This window comes from Tyto alba, unplaced genomic scaffold (genome assembly GCF_018691265.1).
Source record: "Tyto alba isolate M040663 unplaced genomic scaffold, T.alba_DEE_v4.0 Super-Scaffold_18, whole genome shotgun sequence".
NCBI lineage: Eukaryota > Metazoa > Chordata > Aves > Strigiformes > Tytonidae > Tyto > Tyto alba.
In genome coordinates, this window is record NW_024881280.1 from 26,379,560 (window position 1) to 26,403,523 (window position 23,964).

Sequence of the window (23,964 nt, forward strand, 5' to 3'; positions counted from 1 at the left end):
CTTACAGGCATCTAATCTCTCATCACAAAAAGAGATCCCTGAAGGAAACCTGTATTGGCAGTGTGTTCTCAAAGGAAAAGTATTCATATACCTCATAGGCCAGTGACTGGCACTGAGGAAAGCATTTTCTGTTATCATCCATTGTCAGAAAGATCATTAAATATGTTACATATGTTTTTAAAATTCAGATTCTTTTCCTTTTATCTATGATCAATATAGCTGAACCCAGCAACAGTTTTATTAATTACAATGCTTAATTTCATATAATGTATAACAAAATTATCTTGTTAGAAGCAGCAAAATTGGTTTACACCTGTCTGCTACTGAGATCAGGAGGATGCCTTTCAGCACGTGCAAATGCACTAGAGAATGGTAGAAAAGCAAGAATAATAATTTTGAAAATTTATTCATTACGGATCTCTGCAATGACAAGGTGCAATTGTTTAAATTGTATCTATTGGAAATCTTCACACACTGCTCTCATGAGACACCACCATGGAGCTAGGCAATTTCTAGCATACAAATTCTATGAAAGGGATACACATGGAATCATAGAATCATTTAGATTGGAAAAGACCCTTACGATCATCAAGTCCAACCATAAACTCAGTGCTGCCAAGTCCACTACTAAACCATGTCCCTCAGTGCCATGTTTACACGTCTTTTAAATATCTCCAAGGATGGTGACTCAACTACCTCCCTGGACAGCCTGTTCCAATGCTCAACAACCCTTGCCATGAAGAAATTGTTCCTAATATGCTATCCAAACCTCCCCTGGTGCAACTTGAGGCGATTTCCTCTCATCCTATCACTTGCTACTTGGGAGAAAAGACTGATACCCACCTTGCTACAACCTCCTTTCTTTGAAGGGATACAATTCATGATTCAGCCACAGCACTTCTGCCTCCTTTGATTTATATAGAAACTGTGTACATTCTTTAGTATGTGTATGTATTTTTATGGACATGTATTTTTTTGTATTTTAAGTTTACCATCTGTCTCTAAGTCATCACATATTTTAGGTATTTATCAGCAGAGAGACTGATGAGTCATTGTTAAGAACATGGAATTTTACCTTTTTTTCCAGTTCTTGTTTTACAAACTCACATTTCCGCCTGAGTTTTATATTTTCTTCTTCATTTTGGGTTAATTCTTCTGTCAATTTATCACACTCAATTTTTATCTTCTCCAGTTGTCGACACTGAGTCTTGACTATGTTTTTCTCTTCTAAAAGTTCCATCTGATGGTAATGGGAAAATAGATTATAATCACTATATGGGTTATTTTAAAACGTTCCCAAACTGTAGAGTTTCAGATCTGTGGAACATTATTACGGAAAGATAATTCTATTTAATGTTTTTTAAGTTATATAAAGTGCAACCACGTATCTGAACATGGAAGACACGTATCACAGTTGTAGAACCATACAGTGATTTAAAAGCAGTAAATAGAAGTCTCAGATTCTGCATTTCAACTCTGCTACACTCATCAGCTTACATCACCTTAAGAAGCCCAGTATTTACGCAACTTTGCTGTCACTGAAATAATCTGCATTTAGAAAGTCTAAAACTATCATTTAATTCCAGGACCTAATACTAAATTTATATCTGCAAGGAAATAACTGCAAAGATTTGGTATTCTTCATTTCTAGAATTGCATGGGTTTAATTGTATTCATAGAAACATTGCAGAGAAAAATGAAGAAAACATTTAAGATTCTTGAAAGCCCAAAATAAGTGAATAAAGTACATTGGTTTCCAGTGGAGAAAATAACTGCCTGAAACTGACAGATCTGAGACAGTCTCTAGAATACCTAGAAAATGCAAAGAAATACACAAAACAAAGAAAGAAATTTTACACATATTATTCTAAACCATCTTTGTATTAGATGAATTGTTGGATGTAGTTACACACAAAAAGAAACCTGCAGAGTAAATTCCTACCTGAGTAAAAGCAAAAATTCTATTCTCCCAATTACACTATAAATATAACTTTTACGGGGAAGAAGGGTAAGGAGGGAAGTTTTATGAGTTAATTTAGACACCAGAACTAACAGTACAAAAAACTCCTCCAAAGGACAATTCTGAGAAAGAACTGTAGTGTCTTAAGTCCAAAAAGACTTATGGACACAAACACAAGCCTGCAATACCTAAAACATTTTCTGTGAATATGCTTCTAAAATCAACTTTTCAGTTTCTGCTAAAGGTAATTGTATTATAATATCTGTGCAGATGAAGACAATCCAAGAACCAAATTCCTCACTTATATTACCTTTGAGACACAATGGAGAAAATTAATTTTTATTAATTTCCAATATAGACAAGGCAGATGTGGACAAATTTTAACTGATCTGCATTGAACCCATTTTCCACATCTGATAATCTTCAGAAAGAAAAAGAACTACACCGACTTGGAATATGTATAGAAAGGAATTAAAAAATAAATGCACGTATATACACAATTTTATATGTATAGATACATATCTATATTAATTTTACACTAAGCATTAATACTTGAAAGTTCTGTCATTCTGCCAGGCATGAGGACATTTTGTATTTCATTATTCCAAGAGAACAAGGATGTTTTTAAAGCAAATGAGGGCATGTAGGAAAATTAGGGAACATCTTCAGAGCTTCTGAACACATAGCTGATTTAGTGGTTTGCTTAGTGGTCCCTAACTTCTTATGTCTAATTTATCTATTATTTTAAATAATGAAAAAATTAAATTACAGAGACATTGGTTGGGAATCCCTTAGGATGTTCTAGCTGAAACAGAATCAAAAGCTTAAGTACCAGAATCTCAGTACTGAGACAGTAAGATCCTTCTCAATACTGACATCTTGTACAAAATTCCATTTTTCTCCAGTTCTACTGGAGTTCAAACTCCAGTTCTACAATTTCTATTGTACCTCTCCTACTACTACACAAAAAAAAAAATCCTTATCTACCTCATAATTTTTCAATCCACTGCAGCACTACAGAAAATCAGACATGAGTGAAGCATAAAGTATCATACAGAGGAGGCATGAGAAAGAAGAATAACAACAAAAGTCACTTTTTACAACCTATGCAGGCAGCAGTTGGTCCTGCAAACACAAGGCTCTGCACCCTTGATTTCCTGAACATAGCTCATCAGAATTTCTCCTCTAGTTAAGTTTAAGGCTCTGGGTCTTAATAAATGGGTTAAATTTCCCTTTAGTCCCCAAGTCTCTCCCAACCGGCCTTTATTTTTAAGACTTTAACATTAGCAACCTTTGAACAGGGTTATGTATATCCTTTCTCAAAAGTAGTTACAAAGGTTAGATGAGGCTGAGGCATAAATAGTATTGATTATCCCTATAACACTAGAAGACAATTGGTTACTGGGCACAAAAACTTACCATCCTGGGAAAAAAAAAAAAGATAATAGGTTAAAAAAAAAAAAAAAAAAAAAACAACAAAACCTTTCTGTTGAATTTCCTTAAACTCTATCCTAAACCCACAATATTTAAATACAATCTGATAAAAATACAGTGAAACTCAATTGCAATGTAATTATGAGTTCAGACAAAATGTAACCCAATCACCTGCATGATGACATGCTCTCATCAAGATATTCCTACCGATGGATATGATTATCTATTTTGCTGCATTTATAGTCTTTGAATCAAGAGAAAGTTTTGCATTACCATTTTGGGTAGTTCTAAAAATAGTTGCCTACCCTAATATCCTACAAAATTCATCTCCCTCAAGGCCTTTGCTCTTCTCTGTTTCAGAGACACAAAGCTGTAAAAAAAAGGATGTAGGTTAAGGATTGTGGGAAACTCACAGCACTGTAAATGAAAGAAGGAAGTGATTTTTTTAAAATACTCTGTTTAGGTACAACAAACAACCAATATTGAGGTCCTTACTCTACAACTGACCTTTCCATAGAAGAGGAACACATAGTCATCATCAACTAATTTTTTAATTACTACCATCCAGAATATACTTTCTTTCTCTCCCCTTGATATTAAATGTATAGTCTTAATTTCAGTGTCAAAGAAAAAAACACGTATTTGGACAGATCACTTCAATAAGACTAGACACATTACAAATGAAATCTCCAGTGTTAAGCACTGCTGTCAAAATATTTTGACTTTAATGATCCTTCCACTAACAACAGTCCAGGGGTTTTTTATTGCTATCTTCATTAAATGCTTTCTGTGTTACCACGTGCTACCAAGTGATCAAGAATTATTCTGAATTATGTCATGAAAGATATATTAAATAACTAAAAATCCTTTTCTAAGTAACGTCAATTCATAACTGCCAAAGCATGGAAATCATGCATTTTTAACTACTTGCATATTTGTGAGAAAAGAAAGGAAATAAACAAGTTTATATTACTTATGATGAATTAGATCATGAATCACTTAAAACTTTGATTAAGGATTTTATAGATTTTTATGGTTAAATTGGTAGAATTTTATGAGTAGATTTGTAATTTGATGAGACCGAAGTGGAAAGTATATTTATAGTGCTTCAAAGTGCACTCAAAATAAGTTTGTAATTCACAGCCTGTCTGGAAAACTACTGCCTCTATTAACATACAAATTAGTATTATTAGGACATATAAAGTATTATCTTACATATATTTTTAACCGTTGATCAAAATAGCTTCAATACAAGTGTAATGTATAGCTTATACAACTGTTGACAGTTAATTGTACAGTTTAGACCACTTCAACTTAACTTTTCCATTTTATTCAGACCATTTAAAGCCACTAAAATGCTTTTCTTTCCAATTCAACAGCCTTGAATCCAGAGCAAATGATGTTAACTAAAGGCCTGTTTCTTCACGAATACAATGCTATATTTCATCATTTACTATGTGAACACAGTCACTTTTCTGAGAAATTGTACAGAAATTAGAAATTCTAGAAACTTTTTGAAATAGAAAGAACTGTCAAAAATAACCTTTACAAGCATTACACGTGATCACTATTCACCACCTGAAAACGTTTCCAGACACAGTGACAGTATTTCTGTCATGCAATTTAACATCATGCAATTCAAACATTTACAAAAATGCATCATCACTGAAATAGTGCAAGTTCTTTAATAGTGCCATGACAATAACTGTAGAAATAGCAGTTGAAGAAGAAAGGATCAAATCATTAAAACACTACAGCCTCATATATCTCCTTCTGTTCTGATCACAGACATACATATTTCACTACTTTTGAACTAAAAAAGCTTTTCACCTAACACTGGTACATTTTTTATCCTGGACTTTAAACTTTTATGATGACCTGCAATAAATAAATAAATGTGTGTTAAATGTTTTAAAGCCTATGCTTTATTACCTTCATTACTCAATGGGGGTGAGGGGTAGGGAAGTCTGACATTGAATTCTTCAGAATAAGTACCTTTAGCATTCTAATATGAGTCTCTGCATCATCCTTCTCTTGTTTAAGGAGTTTCATGAGCTCTTGAACATTTCGTTCATGTTTGATTTTAACGTTTTGTAACTCTGATCTAAGATCTGCCAACTCCTGTTGGTGAACTTCTCTTTCCATCTTCAGCTGCTTGTTAGCTGAAGTCATCTCTTCATGCTCAAACTCCTGATGTTTCTGGAGATCTGAGAGACTCTTATGTAATTCTTTTTTTACTTTCTCCTCTTCTGCTATTCTGTTTGTAAGTTCCACACGTACAGAGCTTAAGTTTTTTACATCTGCTTGCATTTCTAAGAGTCTTTCTTGATCTTTTTTATGGATCAAGTTAATAGTTGCAAGTTCTTTCTCCAAGTGTTCCTTTTCAGCTTGCATTTGATTTTGTAGAAAGACTTGCTTTTTCAACTCATTCTCCAATTTATTTACAGTACCTTGAACTTCTTTGATCTCTTCTTCGAGAGATACTTGGTGAGACTTCATTTCATTCAGTTTTACCTCCTTGCAGTGGAGGAGTTCTTCCTGCTGGGCTCTCTTTGTAAGCACATCATTCAGCTCTTTCCGAAGGTTTTCTATTTGGTGTATAGCAGAGAGAAGTTGACTTCTGAGATCATCCTTTTCTTTGAGGACCTAGGAAAGAAGAAAAAAATCCAGTGTGACCTGAAGTAATTAAAGAAAGTTGTTGAAAGGATGTCCTTAGACATTCCTATATCTAAGGAACCACTAGCACACTTTGTCCTTTAAAAACGCAAAATTTTTGCTTGTTATGAACTCTGTTCAAATGTATTCAGTGTTTCTTTAAATTTAAACATAGAAAATTGGTAATCTCAAAGACATAATTGTCCTTAAATGACCTAGCCTCCTAAACATGGATAGTTTTGGTTAACCCCCCTGCTTTTCTCACCCTCTTTTCAGACTGAAATAGGTCTCTCTGCTGCTTTATCCAAATAGAAAGATGGAAGAAATGCGGCAATACAGTAACACAACAGAATACAGAGAGGACTACTGGTCATGCACACCTTACTTATAGGTCTATTTTGTAGGCTGACTTGGTTTGTTTATTTTCTAAAATATTACATATAAAGTATATAAACTTTAAATTATTTTTCAAACTGCACCCAATAGATGAATGAATAGCAATTAAAAGCCTGCTTCACCCATGCATCAAAGCCAAGAAATTAAAAGTTCATCTTCAAAATAAAAATCAGCCACATTTAATAGAAATTTCTTAAGGAGCTTAAGGGTTGGGGATTTTTTTCCAACATTGATATGTTTCAGGTTTAAAAAGTCCTAGAAAATGCACTAAATACAGGAAAAAATTTTCACTGCAAGTACATGTATGTTACAAAATGCTACATTTCATTAAACTCATGTTACACATGTCATTCTTGATTCTTATCTCAAATTATAATTTATTTTTTTTAACATTCTGTTTAAAATAAGAAGGAATTTACAGTACATCTATCGTAAATCACACACAGCTACTACAATAAAAAAGAATGATTAAGAACAACATGAGATTTTCCTGATGTATCACAAACTAATAGAATTCTTTAAACTGGCTTAAATAAATTTTACACTGAATTTTGCTGACTATTTCCACTAATTCTACAAACAGTACACACTTCTTATATCTATAACAAAATTACTTGAAATAATCCAGAACAAAAAGGCAATTAAGGTTAACAGTGTGCAGGCTGAAAATAATGAAGCAATTTGTAATTACAGCAAGAATAAGCAATGCAAAACAAAATACAAAAATAATAAATCAAGGATATGGGGTATGCAAAAATATCAGTGTTTCAACCTCCCTAGAACTGTCTTGCCATTTTAGTTGCACAATTCGGCTAAAAAAAAAATAAAAGAGAAACTAACAAACAAAACAGTAAAATTTTGAAATAAATCATAAGAAACTTGCTTTGACTGTATGTTTTCTACATTCCATACTTATTTTCTTCTAAGTCCCAAGAGACAGAAGATGTTAGAGATCCAACTGTCAATCAATATCAAGGATAACAAGATAGGCAAGACTTTAACCAAATTATCCTAATAACTCCAAAAGAATAAAACCTAAACAATCTTTCTATAGCCCACCCAACGTCTGTAAATATTTGGAATGTTTCAAAATTGCAAGGTATGATTGTAATCCAATCTTCAAAATTTACCATCAACCTTTTGAAGTCTTAAAACAGAAAGCAAAGACAACAGACTGCCATTTCTCCTTTTTCTTTCTTATTTATTTTTATAGAGTTTTGTCTCAATGTTAATTGTCTATATATTTCAAAGATGGTTAAATTATGTTCATCTAGTTCCCTGAAGCTTAGAATGAATGCATCATCTAGATTGCTAATATCCTCATATGGAAACTGTCTGCAACTTTGTAGCGAGAACATGAAATATTGTTTGCATTATTTTCTTCTCCGCAATGATGTACAGTTTATTTGATATTATACATCCTCCAATAAAGGTATTTTCTTCAGGAGTGACACCTCAAACTTGTTGGCAAGATGATGATGATTTTTAAAATAAGAATGAATACTGACAGCATTTCTTAAACGAAGCTTAAACCAAAGTGACTGCATTGAGCATTTTTATGCATTTGTCACTTAAAAAGAGGTAAGAGGCATGTCAAGGACGCTTATGTAACAAAGCAAATTTCAATGTGGACAGCACTAATTGGCATTACAAAGACCTGTCCATGTATTTACATGAGCAGTGATTTCAGAGTCCTTTGGGGCTCCTTCTGCTTGTTATTCACAACTCTATCTGCTTTTTACTTCTCATTTGTCTGAGACACACATACAATTTCTAAATGATTTAGGCTTTCTTTCTTTCCTTAACACTTATATTTACCTAGGCAAAAGATTACCAACTTCTTAAGTGTTTGCACACCTTATGTCCTCAGACAACTGCTAGGGCTAACAAATAGAAGATGACTACGGAATGAATTGTTGGAGCATGGATAGAGCAAATAGTAACAAAAAAATATGCTAGGAAGTTCAGGAGAGAAATAGCAACCCCAGCAATCACTGCTTAGATCTGCTAGAGTTTATTAATTTTAACTCAGTATTAGCCCCATTGTGTCTTCTCCAGTGCTTTGACCATGCTCATACATTCATGTACCAGTCTCAGAACAGGTTACTGGATCGGAAACAACACAGAATGAATACATATATCCCATTCTTCACACCATATACACCTTGAAATCTACAATCAGGATAAAGCAGAGGATGGCATGGAGTCATGACAAGTTCATCAGATTTAGTAACCTAAATTGGATGAATGTCACTAGAAAATATGTGAAAAGAGGTGAGGGAAGCTCTCTAAAAACAGAAGTAGGCCATACAACATGATAGACTGTACCAGCAGAGCATATAAATTAAGATAAAAGCCAGCCACTATGGGAGCAGGCACCTTTTGACCTAGCCACCGGAAAATACAAAGGCCTACAGACACATTACAAACAGAATGATGGTTTCTACTACTATTCCAAGATCAGTAATAGCACTGTTGTGAGTGCTTGTCTTTAAAGCAGTGTCAGGACTAGAAAAGGTCAAGGAATTCTCCTAAATCAAGGGAAAAAAAAAAAGATGACACCATGTTTTTTCCTGAGAAAATTTATAGGAAGAAGAAAGGAATAAGTGCTTTGCCACACTGAACAAAGACAAATGAAAAGGCCAGAAATGTTACATGATCAATTTTTATTTGAAAAAACAATTCGAAAAGTTTTGAAAACTATAAGGAAGAGGCTGAAACAAAACATACATGAAAAGCATTAAAAAAAGTAAAGAAGTTACAACAATGTAAGGGATGTAAACTCTCTATCCAACTGAATGGACAAACCTAGAAACTGCATGGGAGGCATTAGCAGCATGCTCATCCCAAATGCCAGTAAAAGTGACTTTTTTGCTAAAATCTCCAGAGTTTGGTAAAATCTCTGCACATTCTCAAAAAAAAAAAAAAAAAAATCTACTTTTCTGTCTCCAAATATCAAACCCAAACTGAGTCGCAATCCTTACAATATTTCAGAACCTGTAGTCTTTACTGGCAATAAAAGATGTCATTACTAAGCCTAGAGTCTGAGACAAGCTTAAATACAGAATGGAATTAAAAATATGCTATTTGTGCCAAAGTCCATACAGCATTTAGGTCTGCTAGAAATCAGACATGCATGGTGAAAATAAACACCTACTTTCAAAAGATGTGACCACTGTCTACTACATAAGACAATGCATAACTTGAACAAGGGTTATTACTTAACGAGATTACATTTTTTTACAAAAAATCATATTATTTTCTTAAAAAGTAAGCTATGTTAACAGTTAACTGAAAACAAAATAAAAACAACATTCATAGAGAAATTTTCTTCTTTAGAGGAAGAAAGCTTTGATTGAGTGAAGAGACTGGCATTAATGCTGGATAAAGAAGAGAATGCAGAACTCTAATAGCTAAGAAATATTGCCACCAATTAGCTCTGTTGTAGTTCACTAGAGAATTTGGTCCAGAACTTAAGGCAGAAGGTGGTTTAAGTCACGGTTTGCACAAATAAATTCCTTATCTTCATTTCTAAAACAAATGGAAAGGGTACAAAAAAATCCCCAGTCAATCTTACCTGACTGTTCTTGTCCATCAGTTTGTTGATAGTATCATTTTGTTTTTCTACCTCACGATCCAGTTTCTTACATTTAAGCTTCCACTGGCGGATGGTTTCTTGTGCTCTCACCTTCAAATCTTCTCTTTTTTTCTCAATCTCCAGCCTGAGTGCCTCTGAATGCTTGAATTCAGTGAGGTACCGTTCTGCTTCCTTACTACTCTCTTCAACCTGTTGAGCTAACTCAGCAGACTGGAGTTCCGTTTGTCTACGTCCATTCTCACACGCCTTGTAGCAACTCTGTATCTCTTTTAGCTGGTTCAGCATTTTTTCCTGCTGCTTTTCCCTATTTTCCAGATCAGATGTTAACACCTGTAATCATCATAGCAAAATATGAAAATTCCAACTCTAAAGATATACAATATGAAATCTTATAAAACAACATACAGCGGTGTTAAACCACATTTCTATCTAAAATATGAATAGCATAGAACATCTCCTTGACTAGCAGGGAAAGTCCTGTTAGCCCAGCAGTATCTCCCTCTCTACAATGGTAAAGAAATTCAATACAAGATATAAAATATATGGTTACTCTATCTCCTATTTTGCTTTCTGCATTTGTTCCCACTCTGGTTGTTCTTGTTATCTCTTACATTTTAAGCTTGAAACTGAGTCATTGATCAGGATTCTCATATGTTACACACTAGACAAATATAGAATAAAGCAAATAGTAAGATGTAAGGACTTGAATATAAACAGATGAGAGGAAAAAAGAAAATTAACAAGGAAAGAACAGCATTCACCACAGCAAAAGTAATCTATAGTATATGAGCTAGTTGTTACCCAGTTTTATGCTGGTTGCTTTTATGGAAGCAACATGCTGAATAAGGGTATTTTGGAAAGCACTGATGAATATAAGGAGAATACAGCAACTTGGTAGATGTTTCTAGAACAAAGTGCAAAGATGTCTGAAAATGTAGCAAGCATATTAGAGCCAACATTAATTGGCCTTTCAATACTTGAATGAAACTGAAACCACACATTTTAAAATATAACAAGTGCTCAGATGTGATGATATTTCTCAGGACATTCTCATAAGCAAATCAGGAAAAATATTCAACACATATCTTCTGCAAGAGCAGAAAAAATAACAAACTATCTTACATAGAATTATACCTGCATCCTACTATGGATTCACATATGGTCAGTCTTGACTATTAAAATAATAACACCTGGAATAAGTAGGTACCCCTATTATGATCTGAATGCAAGTATTATTTTAAAAACTGATTCAAGTTTATAATCAGCACCCAGATTGCAACACCACCACAGACATTTCAACTGACAGGCTCTGGCTAGAGATGACACAGAATAGAGGTGATTAAACAAACTCAAAACCAGATGCAACATTTGCCCCAAGTAAAGCAGTTGCGCGTCTAGTTTTCTACATAACTGACATCCCAATATGTAATCTAGCTTCCAACTTTCATAAGAAACTGAAAACAGAGAAAGAGGCCAACAGTTTCCAGTTAGAGCCTAAGTATTTATCTGAAGTGTAAACTAATCACCACAGGCACTAAACATGCAATTCTGCCGCTATTCTAGTAACTCGTGTAGTTTGGACTTCTAGTCCCTAGATTGACTACATAGATCATACTTTTGACCTGCATTTTCAACATCTAATTTAAAAATAAAATCATCACAAACTGCATACCAAATTTATTCTAGGTATAGAAAATACAACACTGCAACATTCTTTAAAACTTTTTTAAACATTTAAAATGCAAGTGAGGATCACTCGTGTGGTACAATTTACTGAAATAATGTCTTGTATCAGTTACATGCAAACATTCTGTACTGATTAGAATAAAGAAACACACATTTCACCCCACGACACTAATTACATTAATCACCTAAAGTGGATCTATATGTATTTTTCTCTCTGCTCTTTTTTCTGCACTGTATCTCAGCAGTACAGTCACCAGATTTTAATACTACGTAATCATATTGCTTGTCATTGATACTGTTTTCCCCAATGCTATCCAAATCATCCATCTAATTATTTCTCTAATTCCTACTGAATGCAGACCTCAAATATTAATTTATTCATCACAATCTCATCTGCATCTCTTGCCAATCACATTGTATCTAACCATCAAGAGCCATTAATACAGAAGGTTTACATTTTTCATGCAAGCACATATTCTGTGAATTGAATAATCAAAGATGCACACCAGTCAAGAAGTGTATTCATTCAGTAAAATGTATAGTGCACAAAATCAATTTCTTAAAGTGATGTCTTCTCCATATTTTTCCAAACCTTGAACTGCTACTTATTCTGAGAGGTAATGGTTTATGCAAATATAAGATACAGCCAAAACACCTTTTTCTTCCCCCGTGGTTGATACATGAATTTAGATAGAAACTTTATCGAAGTGAATGGTATCTGTACATTTTAAATCTATCTATAGCACTATTTCATCATTTGAACTCCACTGACATGGTGATACAGGCTGGTCTGCAAAGGTATTGATTACTCTTATTTTGTAAGAATATATCTTTAAATTCAGAAAAGTGTTACTTATTGATTTTCAGATATCTTAATTGGCTCATATAATGAAAATAATTGGCAGTTTCATCTCTAGAGGATGAGAAAGCCATAAAATTGGATAATCATCAATCTTGGTAAGACTGAGAGACTTATATTACTGAAGAATTCTAATCTTAAATAAACAAATTGATAACTTTCCTGCAGAAAATTTGAAATATTTTAACAAACTGACTGCTGTTACGTTCTACTGGACAGTACTGTAAGACTACTTTGACCTAATTAGAATGAGAAGTCATTAGCAAATCAAACGATTTCACAAGTATGTGTCTAAAAATGCTTATGTATCTCTATAATTTGTGTACTTTGCTTTTTTTCTTGGACATAATGGTCAGCCATAACAGCCCCATATCTATGTAATTCCATGCAGAAAAATACATTTAAGATAGTTGCATACATTTCAAGACCTTATAAAAGCATCCTCAGCTAAACTACAGCAACTGAAATAAAAATTTTCTCTACTGAATTAAAAAAATCAATTTAAGATTGAGATCAATTCTAAACATGACTTTAAGAGTGTGATTATAATCTTTTTCATCCTTTCCATTTTACATCATATTGTGAGTTTATGGCAACTTTCAGGGACTAAAAGTACAACACAGACAACTCAAATTGTTGAAAACAATGACATATAAATAAATCAAAAGAAATTTCTAATATCACATGTACACCAGAGGCATGTGCAGTTACATCCTCCCCACTATCCAAAGATAAATTACACTCAAGTCAAACATGACTGGTCACTTCCAACTGGGAATCAGACTATCTGATAGGAGCATCTGTTAGAACAGACTTGACAAAACGCTTTGTTAGTACTTAAGTTTAGAAATTCACATCCTTGCATTCCTTGATGTCTCATTAAAAGAAAAACACAGTAGCTATTTTCCTGTTACTGCCTCTGTAGGAAAATGGCAGTGGGAAGCAGATAAGAAGTACAAAGTATTTTCTGTTGAGATAATCAGGGAAGTCAAAAGATTTCTAATTCAGAGAAATGACAGTGACCCCAGCTGAGCACTCTTCCACTAGTACTTTCAGAGAGCAGGAGATTAGGATTAGAACATCATTCTGGCCCTCAAGAAATCATGTTCAACAAGCAGAAATATATAAAAAAAATGGTTTTCTATGGGTTTTTATCCCATTAACTCCTGCCACCAAAGTAATTGGAATTTATCAGGCCCCACAAAACAAAAAAACACCAGTTTTCAGGTTAGACGGGAGTTGTATTGGCCAGCTAGAACACAAATGCTGATAGGCATCAGGAAATGAGTTCTGCTTGCCTTACCCTCTATAGAAGCACACTAGGTCTTTTTAAACCTATTCAATGACCTATTTTCATAAAGCATGTAGGAACTTATTTTGAGACTTCAATTTTTTCCAAATGTAATTTGTTGTATTAGTTTGATTTAAACCAGCACAAAGTTGACAAGAAAAAAGAGCAGCACAAGTAAACTGAACAGTACAGTTCTGTAAATATATGGAAAGACAAAAAAAAATCATCCTACTTTTGAATTTCTGAAGTGATACAATACCACTTCAAAGAAATATACCTTCATTAGAAAACAAACACAACAGGCAAAACCTCTGACTTACTGAAAGTCCCAATACAAGTAAAATAAATGTTTAAGCACTTGACCACTGAAATACCATACAAGGGTTTGAAAATTTGTCCTGAAAGTCATGAAAGACTGTAGAAAACAGTTACTGTTCAGGGATCTCACTACCAATGACAAATATAGACAAGATCCAAAAATACAGAAATCTCTTAAGTAAAAAGGCTACTTCCTTCTTAGATCTCATTTCATGCTCAAGGTAAAAGTTTTCTACTTAAAATTCCAGTATCAGAGACTGCTTATTCTTTTTACAGAGAATCAGTTTAAATAGTATGTGTTTACTATAAATATGATTGCTAATACTTATTAATATGATGACTACGTTGCATTAAATTGCTGAAATAAAGGTATCCCAGTTTGTTTCAAGTTAAATTTTAGTTCTGAAGCATGATGGAATGGGGAATAAGGAAGTAAATACTAACTTCAGAAGTAATCCAGAAGCCATTATTAATGGTAAATGCTGATAAAATCCGATCACCTTTTCTTTGCACATGGGAAAGAGTAGTACTCCAAACCATGAATTTATGGGCAATAGAAAATATCTTCTTTGGTTTATTAACGAGATAGGAGAGAAAAACCTCTGCAAACTCAAATCATCTGTCAAAGCTATTAACAGAATAAACTAAGAGGAGGCACGACAGATAGTCTTAGCATATCTAATCTGGCATACCACCCATTTTAAGCAAATAGGAAATTATTGGGGAAAAAAAAAAAAAAAAACCAACAATGAACTCACCTGTATGTGCATTACAAGCTGTGCTTTCTCCTTGTCCTTATGCTCTATGCATCTCTTTAGTTCTTCTACCTCTGACATTACAGCATTATGACTCAGCTTTGTTTTAAGCTCCAAAATATGTTTCTCCAGTTCTTGCTTTTCTCTCTCATATCTTTCAGCTACTATGAAATAGTGAAAATGGAACAATAGGCCCAGTAGAAACACTGACTTGCAGTAAATTAATTTTTTTTCATTTCTCTTTTGGCAATTTTCTTTTCTACTTGAGACTACAACTGTCAATTCTGATCAAAGTAACAGTTAAATATAGGCTATACCTATATCATAACCTCTTAATGAGACAGTATTTCTGTTTATCCAGTCATTTAATTGGGGTTTTCCCCTCTTTTAAAAAAAAACAACCAGCTAAACAAACAAACCAACCCAACAAAACAAAACAAACCCCAACAACAAAACCCAATAAAATAAAATAGGACAGCAGAAACAGTGGGAAATCCTGGTGTAAATGAAACTTGGTCAAACTTCAAGGCCAAGGTTTTATCCTGCCAGAGTAATACCTCCTGATTTGGAAGTCACACAATCTGTGAATTTTATGTTTGAATCCCAGAACTACAATAGAAGTTCTTGATGAGAGTAAACTGTAAATTTCCTCAGCCAGAAATTCAAAGGTCTTTAGTCATAAACAACTATTAGAGGCAAAGAAAATCTCCATTTGTATTCTTCCCATGCTTCTTTGAAGGAACAGAAATAACGCAATAAGGAGAAACATAACTGAGTAAATTATATAAATATATGTGTATATCTTAATAGCTCCAGTACTTATTTTTTATTTTTTTCATATTTTTACAACAGTTTTGATTTATAATTATAAAACAAATGGAAAAAATAAAATATGCTTTCATTAACATGAAAGACATTGTTTCAAATAAATTCACTTTTAAGCAGATACATTAGCACGACGGGAGAAAAACTGTTAAAATTATTATTGTGTGTTATGTTTATGAAGCTAAGCCATGTACAAAATCTAGCCATTTTCCCATGCTCTGCATGAGATTTGTAAAACAGGGAGTCAGAATCCTATTTTAATAACCAAGTTAATTCAGCAGCTGAAGTATGAAAATACAGAAATAAGTCGTTAACCAAACCAATTAAACATTCACAGAGACAGTGGACTTGGAGTCACTATTCCTCTATTATCTTGAGTAATACATTTCTATGTTAATAAGGAGAAAGACAAAGACTTTCTCTAATGCCTTTTTGATTATGTTTGAAAAGTTTAAATACAGATAGATAATTAACAATGTAGCGAAGACCTTCCCAAAGTGGTAAATTAATATGCAATTACATCTTTAAATTGTTCAAAGTATTTTTCTTCTAAATATGATTGTTCCATCTCTAAAATTCTAATGTACTGCAAACAGAAGCACTGACTGCATCATACTGGAAAATTTTCTTAACCTCTCTGGAACATTTTGTTACTCCTTATAAATTCTACCAGAAATTCATCAGTCTTACTAGCCAGCTATGTAAATGACTTTTGCTATGATTGCTACGATTTTCAACATGGCAGAATTTAAACTGCAAACGGACTGAAATGTAAAATGTCAGAAAAATTGTTATTTAAAAATATTTCACGTTTTTCTTCTGTAAAAACACTACCCACTTCGCTGAAATTGTCTCTAATAATATTAATTTGTTTTAACCATGAAAATCATGGTATTTTAACTTACATTTTAACTCTCATTGCTATTTATTAGTTAATATTCAGGTGACAGTACTTATTACCTTAAAGCTGAGAAGTTAAACAGCTGTTTTTGTTGAAACAGTAGAAGAATTAGACAAACTCAAAGACAGAACTAATGTCCAGGCTAACTAATTTGCAGGCCTCTATTGCAAAATATGAGTCTTGTACCTGTTCTAATTCTCCTGTCATCATCTTGTACATCCTGGTAGCTCTGGCGGTGCATAGCAACATGTGAAATTTGATGTTGCAACTCTGCGCGGTCTTCTTCTGCTCTCAAAAGCTGAGAACGAAGATCCTCAATCTAAAATATATGTACAAGTATCAAATGTTTAATGAAAAACAAAATGAAAGAGTAAATAGCGTACTTTGATTAAATGCTACAAAAAAAAAAAATACTATACACAAGCAATATTTCTAAATAAATCTCAAGAGTACAGCAGATGGTAAACAGAAAGACAAATTACTTCCCTATTATAGGCCACAAAATAATTATTCAAAATTAGAGGAAATACAACATTTATGTTGACCACAGATGAGAATTAATTTCTCTAGACCAAACAAAATGCTATCATTTTGTGTTGCAATTGTCTTTTTACATTTCTAGTGAAAGTATCTATACAAATTTAATAAGCAATATATTTTATTTAAATTCTACTCATTAAAAATACAATGTACTTAAACATGTGGGGTTTTTACATTTTTCCTTTCTACCATATACAGTCTAGCACTTGAAAGGTGATATTGTGTACAGGAAAATCAAGAAAATATGACACGCTAAAATTGAATTGCAGGAAAATAGCTCTAACTCCTATTACCCATATGTGATATAGCACTATACTCTAGGCATAATTTCAAATTTAATTCACTATAATACAGCCAACTCAAACTTCTGATAGATACAAGTCAAGCAACTAATGTTAACAGGTAAATATTAGAATTGACTGCTCCCTATTTATTTTGATCTTTTTCCCCAGCTCCTCCAAAAGAAGGAAGGATTATAAATGTTTAGGAGAAAAGACACTTCTAAAGCTATAATCCTAGTCCCTGCAATTTCTAGATCTAATAATATGTAGGTATTGTTTAGGGCACACTTTAGATAGATTTTCAGGTGTTTGCTTTTTTGTATATTAACATGTAATAAAAATATTTATTACAGCAAATACTTCTAGGTCACTGGTTTATCTGAATTCACCAACTATAGCATGCACTTTGCATAACAATAACTACTAATATAGAAATTTTTCTAAAGCATACTATGAAGGGCAGATACAAATAATGTGTTTGTATTCTTACAAAGTGTCATAACTACTACCACTAGTGTAATTATATACAAACATATATACATAAAAGTTTGGAATGCAGAGAAAGTATAATGAGAGCTCAATCCACATATTTTAGAAAATTAAACCTGACTTTCTATATCGCCTTCTTCCCTTCCCAAAGCAGTGTTATCAGAGTATGAGATAGGAAGATTAAGTAAAAAGACTCAGACATAGCCTAATATGAAAACTTCAGGATTTTCACCACACCAAAACAGTTACCTGATGCAAAAGAGCTTCTCTACTGCCTTCTGATTCACTCAACTTTTTCTGGGACTGCTCCAATTGCTGCTCAAGCTTTCGTTACAGATAATGATGAAGAAACAAAAGAAATTTTTGCATCATAGTACAAAAGTGTATTTTAACTATTTAATTTTGGCACAAATTAATCAGTATAAGCATCTATTTAAAAAAGGCATAACATACACAATATTCTTATTTGTCCAAAATTTTAAAGCAAACTTTCATTTGTACTAAAACCCTGTTATTTTCATTTATATTACATAAAGATAATTTAACTTACAGTCTACAGTCTTTGTACTATACTCTGTACCACATGAAGATACAAAGTAGTATATAAAATCCAAAACAACAAAGCAAATATAATCCAAAACACAAAAGCAATTTTTTTCTGGGTTAAAAGAAAGGCAGATAGACTTCTTTAAAAGTTTCAAAAACGAGATTTGAAACATACTTTGAAACTCAAATTACAATGACTTAGCATTTGAAGTCACCTGTGTCACACAGTTTATTCATAAAGGTGTTAAAGATTACATGCATTGGTAGAACTGATAATTGGTAAATTCTACATTTTTTTCTGTATTCTGCAAGAAGATGTATTTGAATTATTCTGGAAACAAGACTACTGAAGATTTCAGTGCCCAGAATTTCATACAAGTAGAATTTTTCCTAAAAATATAATACTAAGGGAATTTTAAAATGTTAAATCAGAAGCAGTCAGCAAACTGATGACCATTTAGAAGAAAACAGAAAACAAAAGCTACAAAATATTTTCTGACTTTTACCATAAATATTCCAAAAATCAAAGATCTACATGGAAATATATAGTTATTGACTGCAGAAATTGTTATTGCAGAGATAGCAATCTCAAAGATGTTGTGAGGCTGTCAAATGGGCAAAGTAAACAGGACCAGCATTAATGGAATGGAGAGAGTAACATAACATGAAACATTACATTCATGGTTTAGCATAAAGGGGTATAACTTTGAAAGTACTGACAAAAAGGCTAACCTCAGTGTAAAAGGAAAAAAGAAAAAGTGTAATATGGCCCTAGCATGCTGCCAGAACAGAAATATAAGAAATCTGGTTTTCTTTGAACAGAAAGAGAGCAATATGGCAACAGATATTACAGTAAGAGTAATGCATAATAACCATGGTGCAAAAAAAAAAAAAAAAAAAAAAAAAAAAATACCATGCGTTAGTTTTAGGGATAAAGAAAAGCTGCATCTCTGAGCTGCTGCAAGTAAGCAACAGCAGACTATGTATAAGTTCAGAGACAAATCAGAGAAAGAAATCAAGGATAATCCCCAAGTTATAAACTTGTCTGACTGGCAGGATGGAAGAGTCATTAGAAGGAACACACTATAACTAAAAGAGTTTTGAAGGAAAGACACAAGTTCAGCATAGCTATATTCACAGTGCCTCTGATTAAGACGAGTGGTTTTTCTGCAAGAGTAAAGTTTCATCCTGCTGGTTGCTCTGGAAAAGGAAGCATATACTGTAATATATGACAACATACACTTATATAAAACCAAACAAGGAGAAAATTAAGTCTTACTTGGTTCTTTTCACTTTCATATTTCACAAGTTTATTTTTCATGAGTTCTTCTGTTTCACCTGCTTTAGCATCATGCTTCCTTAAAGCCTTTAAAGGGGAAAAACATATTGTGAACTTCATTATAAAAGTTAGAGAAGCCTACTTCGTAAGTCTGTTAAAATGAAAGAATCTGCTGATACATTTAAGAAAAAACAATCTAGACAAATGCTTTCTATCTACGTCTAATATTTCCATGTGAAGCCAATGCATATTGTTATGAAAAAATAAATATAAGTCTGTGCACACATAAACACACCCATGTACAGAACAGGGCCAAATACAAAATCAAAACTAGCACTAACATCCTTCCGATGTATAGAGCTCCTGACACTCAAAGCCCAAACACTTTGAGATGAAGGTTTAAGAGGCTCAAGAGATCCCCTAAAGATAAGCTGTGAACATATCAGATGAAAAGAATATATTCTCCAATATAAAATATGCATGTTATGAAATACAATACACTGTAGTAGGGAAAACACTACCATCAGTTTGTGGTTGAAAGCCAAAAAAAAGGAAAAAGTTGTTTTTATCTGAATCTGGACAGATGCTTAGAACCATAGTATTAAGACAGAATCAACTGAAACTTTCCTGATCAAAAATTACTAACATTGATGTGCCCTACTTTGAAAAAAAATTAAATCTATGGGGACTTTTCCTGTCTACCTCCTCAAAGTAAAGTAACAAAAAAAAAAAAAATCCGACATAAAACCTTAAATACGTTTTCTAAATCATCTTACAAAAATAAAATTGCCTTGAATATTGATTTCAAAATCTATTCCCTCTGCAAACAGAGCCAATCACTGGCAAAGTAATGCATTAGACATCACAGACCTTAATGATATATACAGTTTGCAATATATACAACCCAATTTTGGATATCTCAAGCCATAACATTGTCATTGGCTCATCTTAAATATCACTTAGAAACACCAGCTGAGAGAGATCACTAGCCATACCTATAGAATTTGCTGTGAATGTGAGTAACTGTGCTAATAAATGTTTTTTCTTTGCTGTGCAACATGACCAAATGGTTCTCATACTAGCCACAAATCAGTTAGAGACCTTAGCATGCACCTTTTACTTTCATCCAGTATTATGAAGCATAAGTGCATCTACTCTGTCCACCACTACTTGCTAAAACTACAACAGAACAGAAACACATAGCCTGTCCAGAAAGAAGTGTCTTTTTCCCGGTCTGTTCTTCCTGAGCAGCATTTTTACATTTTAAAGGAATATCTCGTTAAATATCCCTGAAATTTGTCTCTATAAATAGTGCAATTTCATTCAGGTTTTGAATATTTTTTCTTCACTGTATACTGGGGAACAATTTCACTGTATGAAAACAGTAGCAAGATATTAATCAAGCTCAGTGAAGCCAGGCAGCTTTAGAAGTTTTACTTTTAAAAGTAGCTTTGTGGAGAAAAGAGATTGATTTATATATTTGTCTCAGTCTTATGTCCTCAACTCAGGAAGCAGTATAGTTTGGACTACTCTCCCACTCGTACACTAAAAATTGAGACTGTGGAAGATATTTATCGTAACTATGCCACTGAAAATACTATGCTACATAAAGAATTACACTTTTAATCTGACTGATTTATAATCAGATACTGTAAGACTGTAACTCTTTTAAGATAGTTCTTTAAGTATTCAGCACAGATCCACATCTATCTTTCCGATCAACTGTAAAACTCACTGCACACGGACCTGACACACTCCCAATTTACTCAAAAAGATTCTAAGGAAAACTCCCTAAAAGCTGAATGAACAAAAAAAGACAGAAAAAAAATAAATGTCAAAGATTATCACTTCAGCTAATGCCATTATTGCATGAGTTGGGGTTTTTTTTAATGATTAGAAGTATCAGTTCAGAACAGTCTACTAAGGATATACAAGGTGTACTAACTGCAACTGAGCTTCATTTTTACTAGCAAAATTAGAAGCTCTGTTATATAGTCACCTGTATGCCAACTTTTTTTTTGGCACTAAGTTAATAATTAATATAGGACCAAAAGTTAATGTTTTCACCCATAGATTTTGCTAGAGGTGTCAGTATCATAAGGAAGGTGTTAAAGCTGGGCTAGAATTAGAAAAACTAGGAAAAATTTCAAGGATTTCCTTACTGAAGGCAAAAAGTATGTCTCTGCCTCAGTAGTACATACTAATTCCCAGAAGAAAACACAGAAATTAATATGCCATTTCAACTTATCAGGATCATGATATTTAGGTTATTAAATAGCAATAACTTCAAATAAAAAGACAGTCAGTACACTGATAGTACAAATATGATGTTCAGTTTTGTTTTCTCTATATTGTAAACATAGCCCTTAACCAATTCATCTTTAAGAAAAAAAAAAAACAGTTCATATATGTATCAGCATTAAAATACTGCAAAAAAAGAATGTCATGTTACAATAAATTAGTCATACCACATAAGCACTGCTTCAACCGTAAAACATGCATTTTTCCAGTAGGTGCTAGGTAGGGAATCAGTTAGCCATTCGAAATGTCATTAAGAAATGGAAACATCCACAGACAGACAAACATCAGCTGCTACTGACTGACAAATCAGAAACTGCATAGGTTAATTCTACCTTTTCCCTCATTCTTGTACTCCTTTTTAAATAATTCTCTCTCACTCTTCTGTGGCACTATTGGGCTTTTTCTCCACTAAAGGTTTCTCTATGTAAGGTTTGTCTAGGGAAAGGAAGGGTTAAAGGAGAAAAAAAATACAAAACACACCATGTAAAGATCTTACTGCTTCTTTGATTTCATTTTTTGTCTCCAAAGAAGGGGTTGGGGGAGTCAAATGTCAAAAATGGGAACTAGGAAGGCGATGATGAGAGCAACACATCCAGCACACATTCTTCCCTGATGGCTCCCAAGCAGCAGGCAGCCGCTGCCCAGCAGAGCTCCGCCTAGCAATGCTCAAGCACCAGGGAACGGGAACAAGCCTGCGGTCATTAAGATTTCTCCACCAAGACCCTTCTCTTGAAAGCATTAATGTCCAGGTTGGCCAGGAAGAAGCTGACAAGGAAGCTGATGAGGCCTTGGAGGGAGCAAGCACGGCGGAGGCCACAAGGCAACAGAGAACTTCCTTGTAAAGAGGTCTTCACAGCGCTGTTTTGAGATGGACCAGCTAGATGTTACACTGCTTGTCTAGGTGTCAGAAACAGGCTCTTGTCCTGAGGCTAGACAAACTTCTGATTTGACCCCGTAGAAGCAATTCTTACAGGTCTTTTTAGAGTTCACTAGCATAAGACAGCATTAGATTACTAGCATACCTGGTATACCTTAGCTCAACATACCTCATCCATATACAGTATATTGAGCCTTAAAACTACAAATAAAATAATTTACTCCCTGCTAGACAGATATTTTTTTCTTATATATGGGGAAAACTAGGTGGAGGCCTCTAACAAGAGTTCTCAGTCTTTCCAACTTACAAAAATCTTCCAATAGTGAATCATAATTTTTACTGCAATTTAAGCCTAACTTTTCTTGGGGTTTGGGTTTTGGGGTTTGTTTGGTTTTGGTTTTTTAAATAAAACCAGATTATTTGAAAGTAATGCACAGACCACAAACTGAAATTTGCTCTTTCAAAATGAGACTGATCAGTGAATTATATTCATACTAGCAGAAATAGACAAGCAGACCAATCTCATGCTGTATTTTAAAATAAGGCAAAAATGTACCACATCCTAATCTGAATGAAAATTCTTTCCCTAACTTGCTACATTAGCAGCTAGCATGGGTCCAAGTATGCTATCTAGACATACCAGTCAGGCATTTAAAAACAGACTGCCTAGATATTTCAGTGACAGATATGTATAAGACTTGCTTATGTTCCAACAGGGAGTCAGAATCAAACTACAATCAAAACAGAAACCATTAGCCACAGGTGGCACAGCACAGAGCCAAGGAGCAAGTATCAACGACACATTAAACATCCAGATGGCTCAGAACAGATCCAGTTTATGTTTGTCTAAAATGATCAGAGATAGAGGCATGCAAAAAAAAGAATTTTCAATAATGCTTTTGACTGTCAGTCCACCCCACTCTCTGTTGAAAGTCCACCAGCCTCTTGCATTCCACAGTATGTGCAGTGCGAG

The 23,964-nt window shown here is 33.6% G+C and overlaps 1 protein-coding gene across 1 annotated transcript in view; it reads right to left on the reverse strand.

Moving 5' to 3' along the window:
• CEP128 (centrosomal protein 128) overlaps positions 1-23,964 on the reverse strand; it is a 129,470-nt gene that overhangs the window by 78,618 nt on the left and 26,888 nt on the right. The window contains exons 9-15 of the mRNA XM_042791201.1: positions 19,814-19,900; positions 18,238-18,312; positions 16,865-16,997; positions 14,956-15,116; positions 10,023-10,373; positions 5,390-6,040; positions 1,076-1,240 (exon numbers count right to left, since the gene is read on the reverse strand). Of these exons, the coding sequence (XP_042647135.1) occupies positions 1,076-1,240; positions 5,390-6,040; positions 10,023-10,373; positions 14,956-15,116; positions 16,865-16,997; positions 18,238-18,312; positions 19,814-19,900 (1,623 nt within the window). The remainder of the gene's footprint in view (positions 1-1,075; positions 1,241-5,389; positions 6,041-10,022; positions 10,374-14,955; positions 15,117-16,864; positions 16,998-18,237; positions 18,313-19,813; positions 19,901-23,964) is intronic.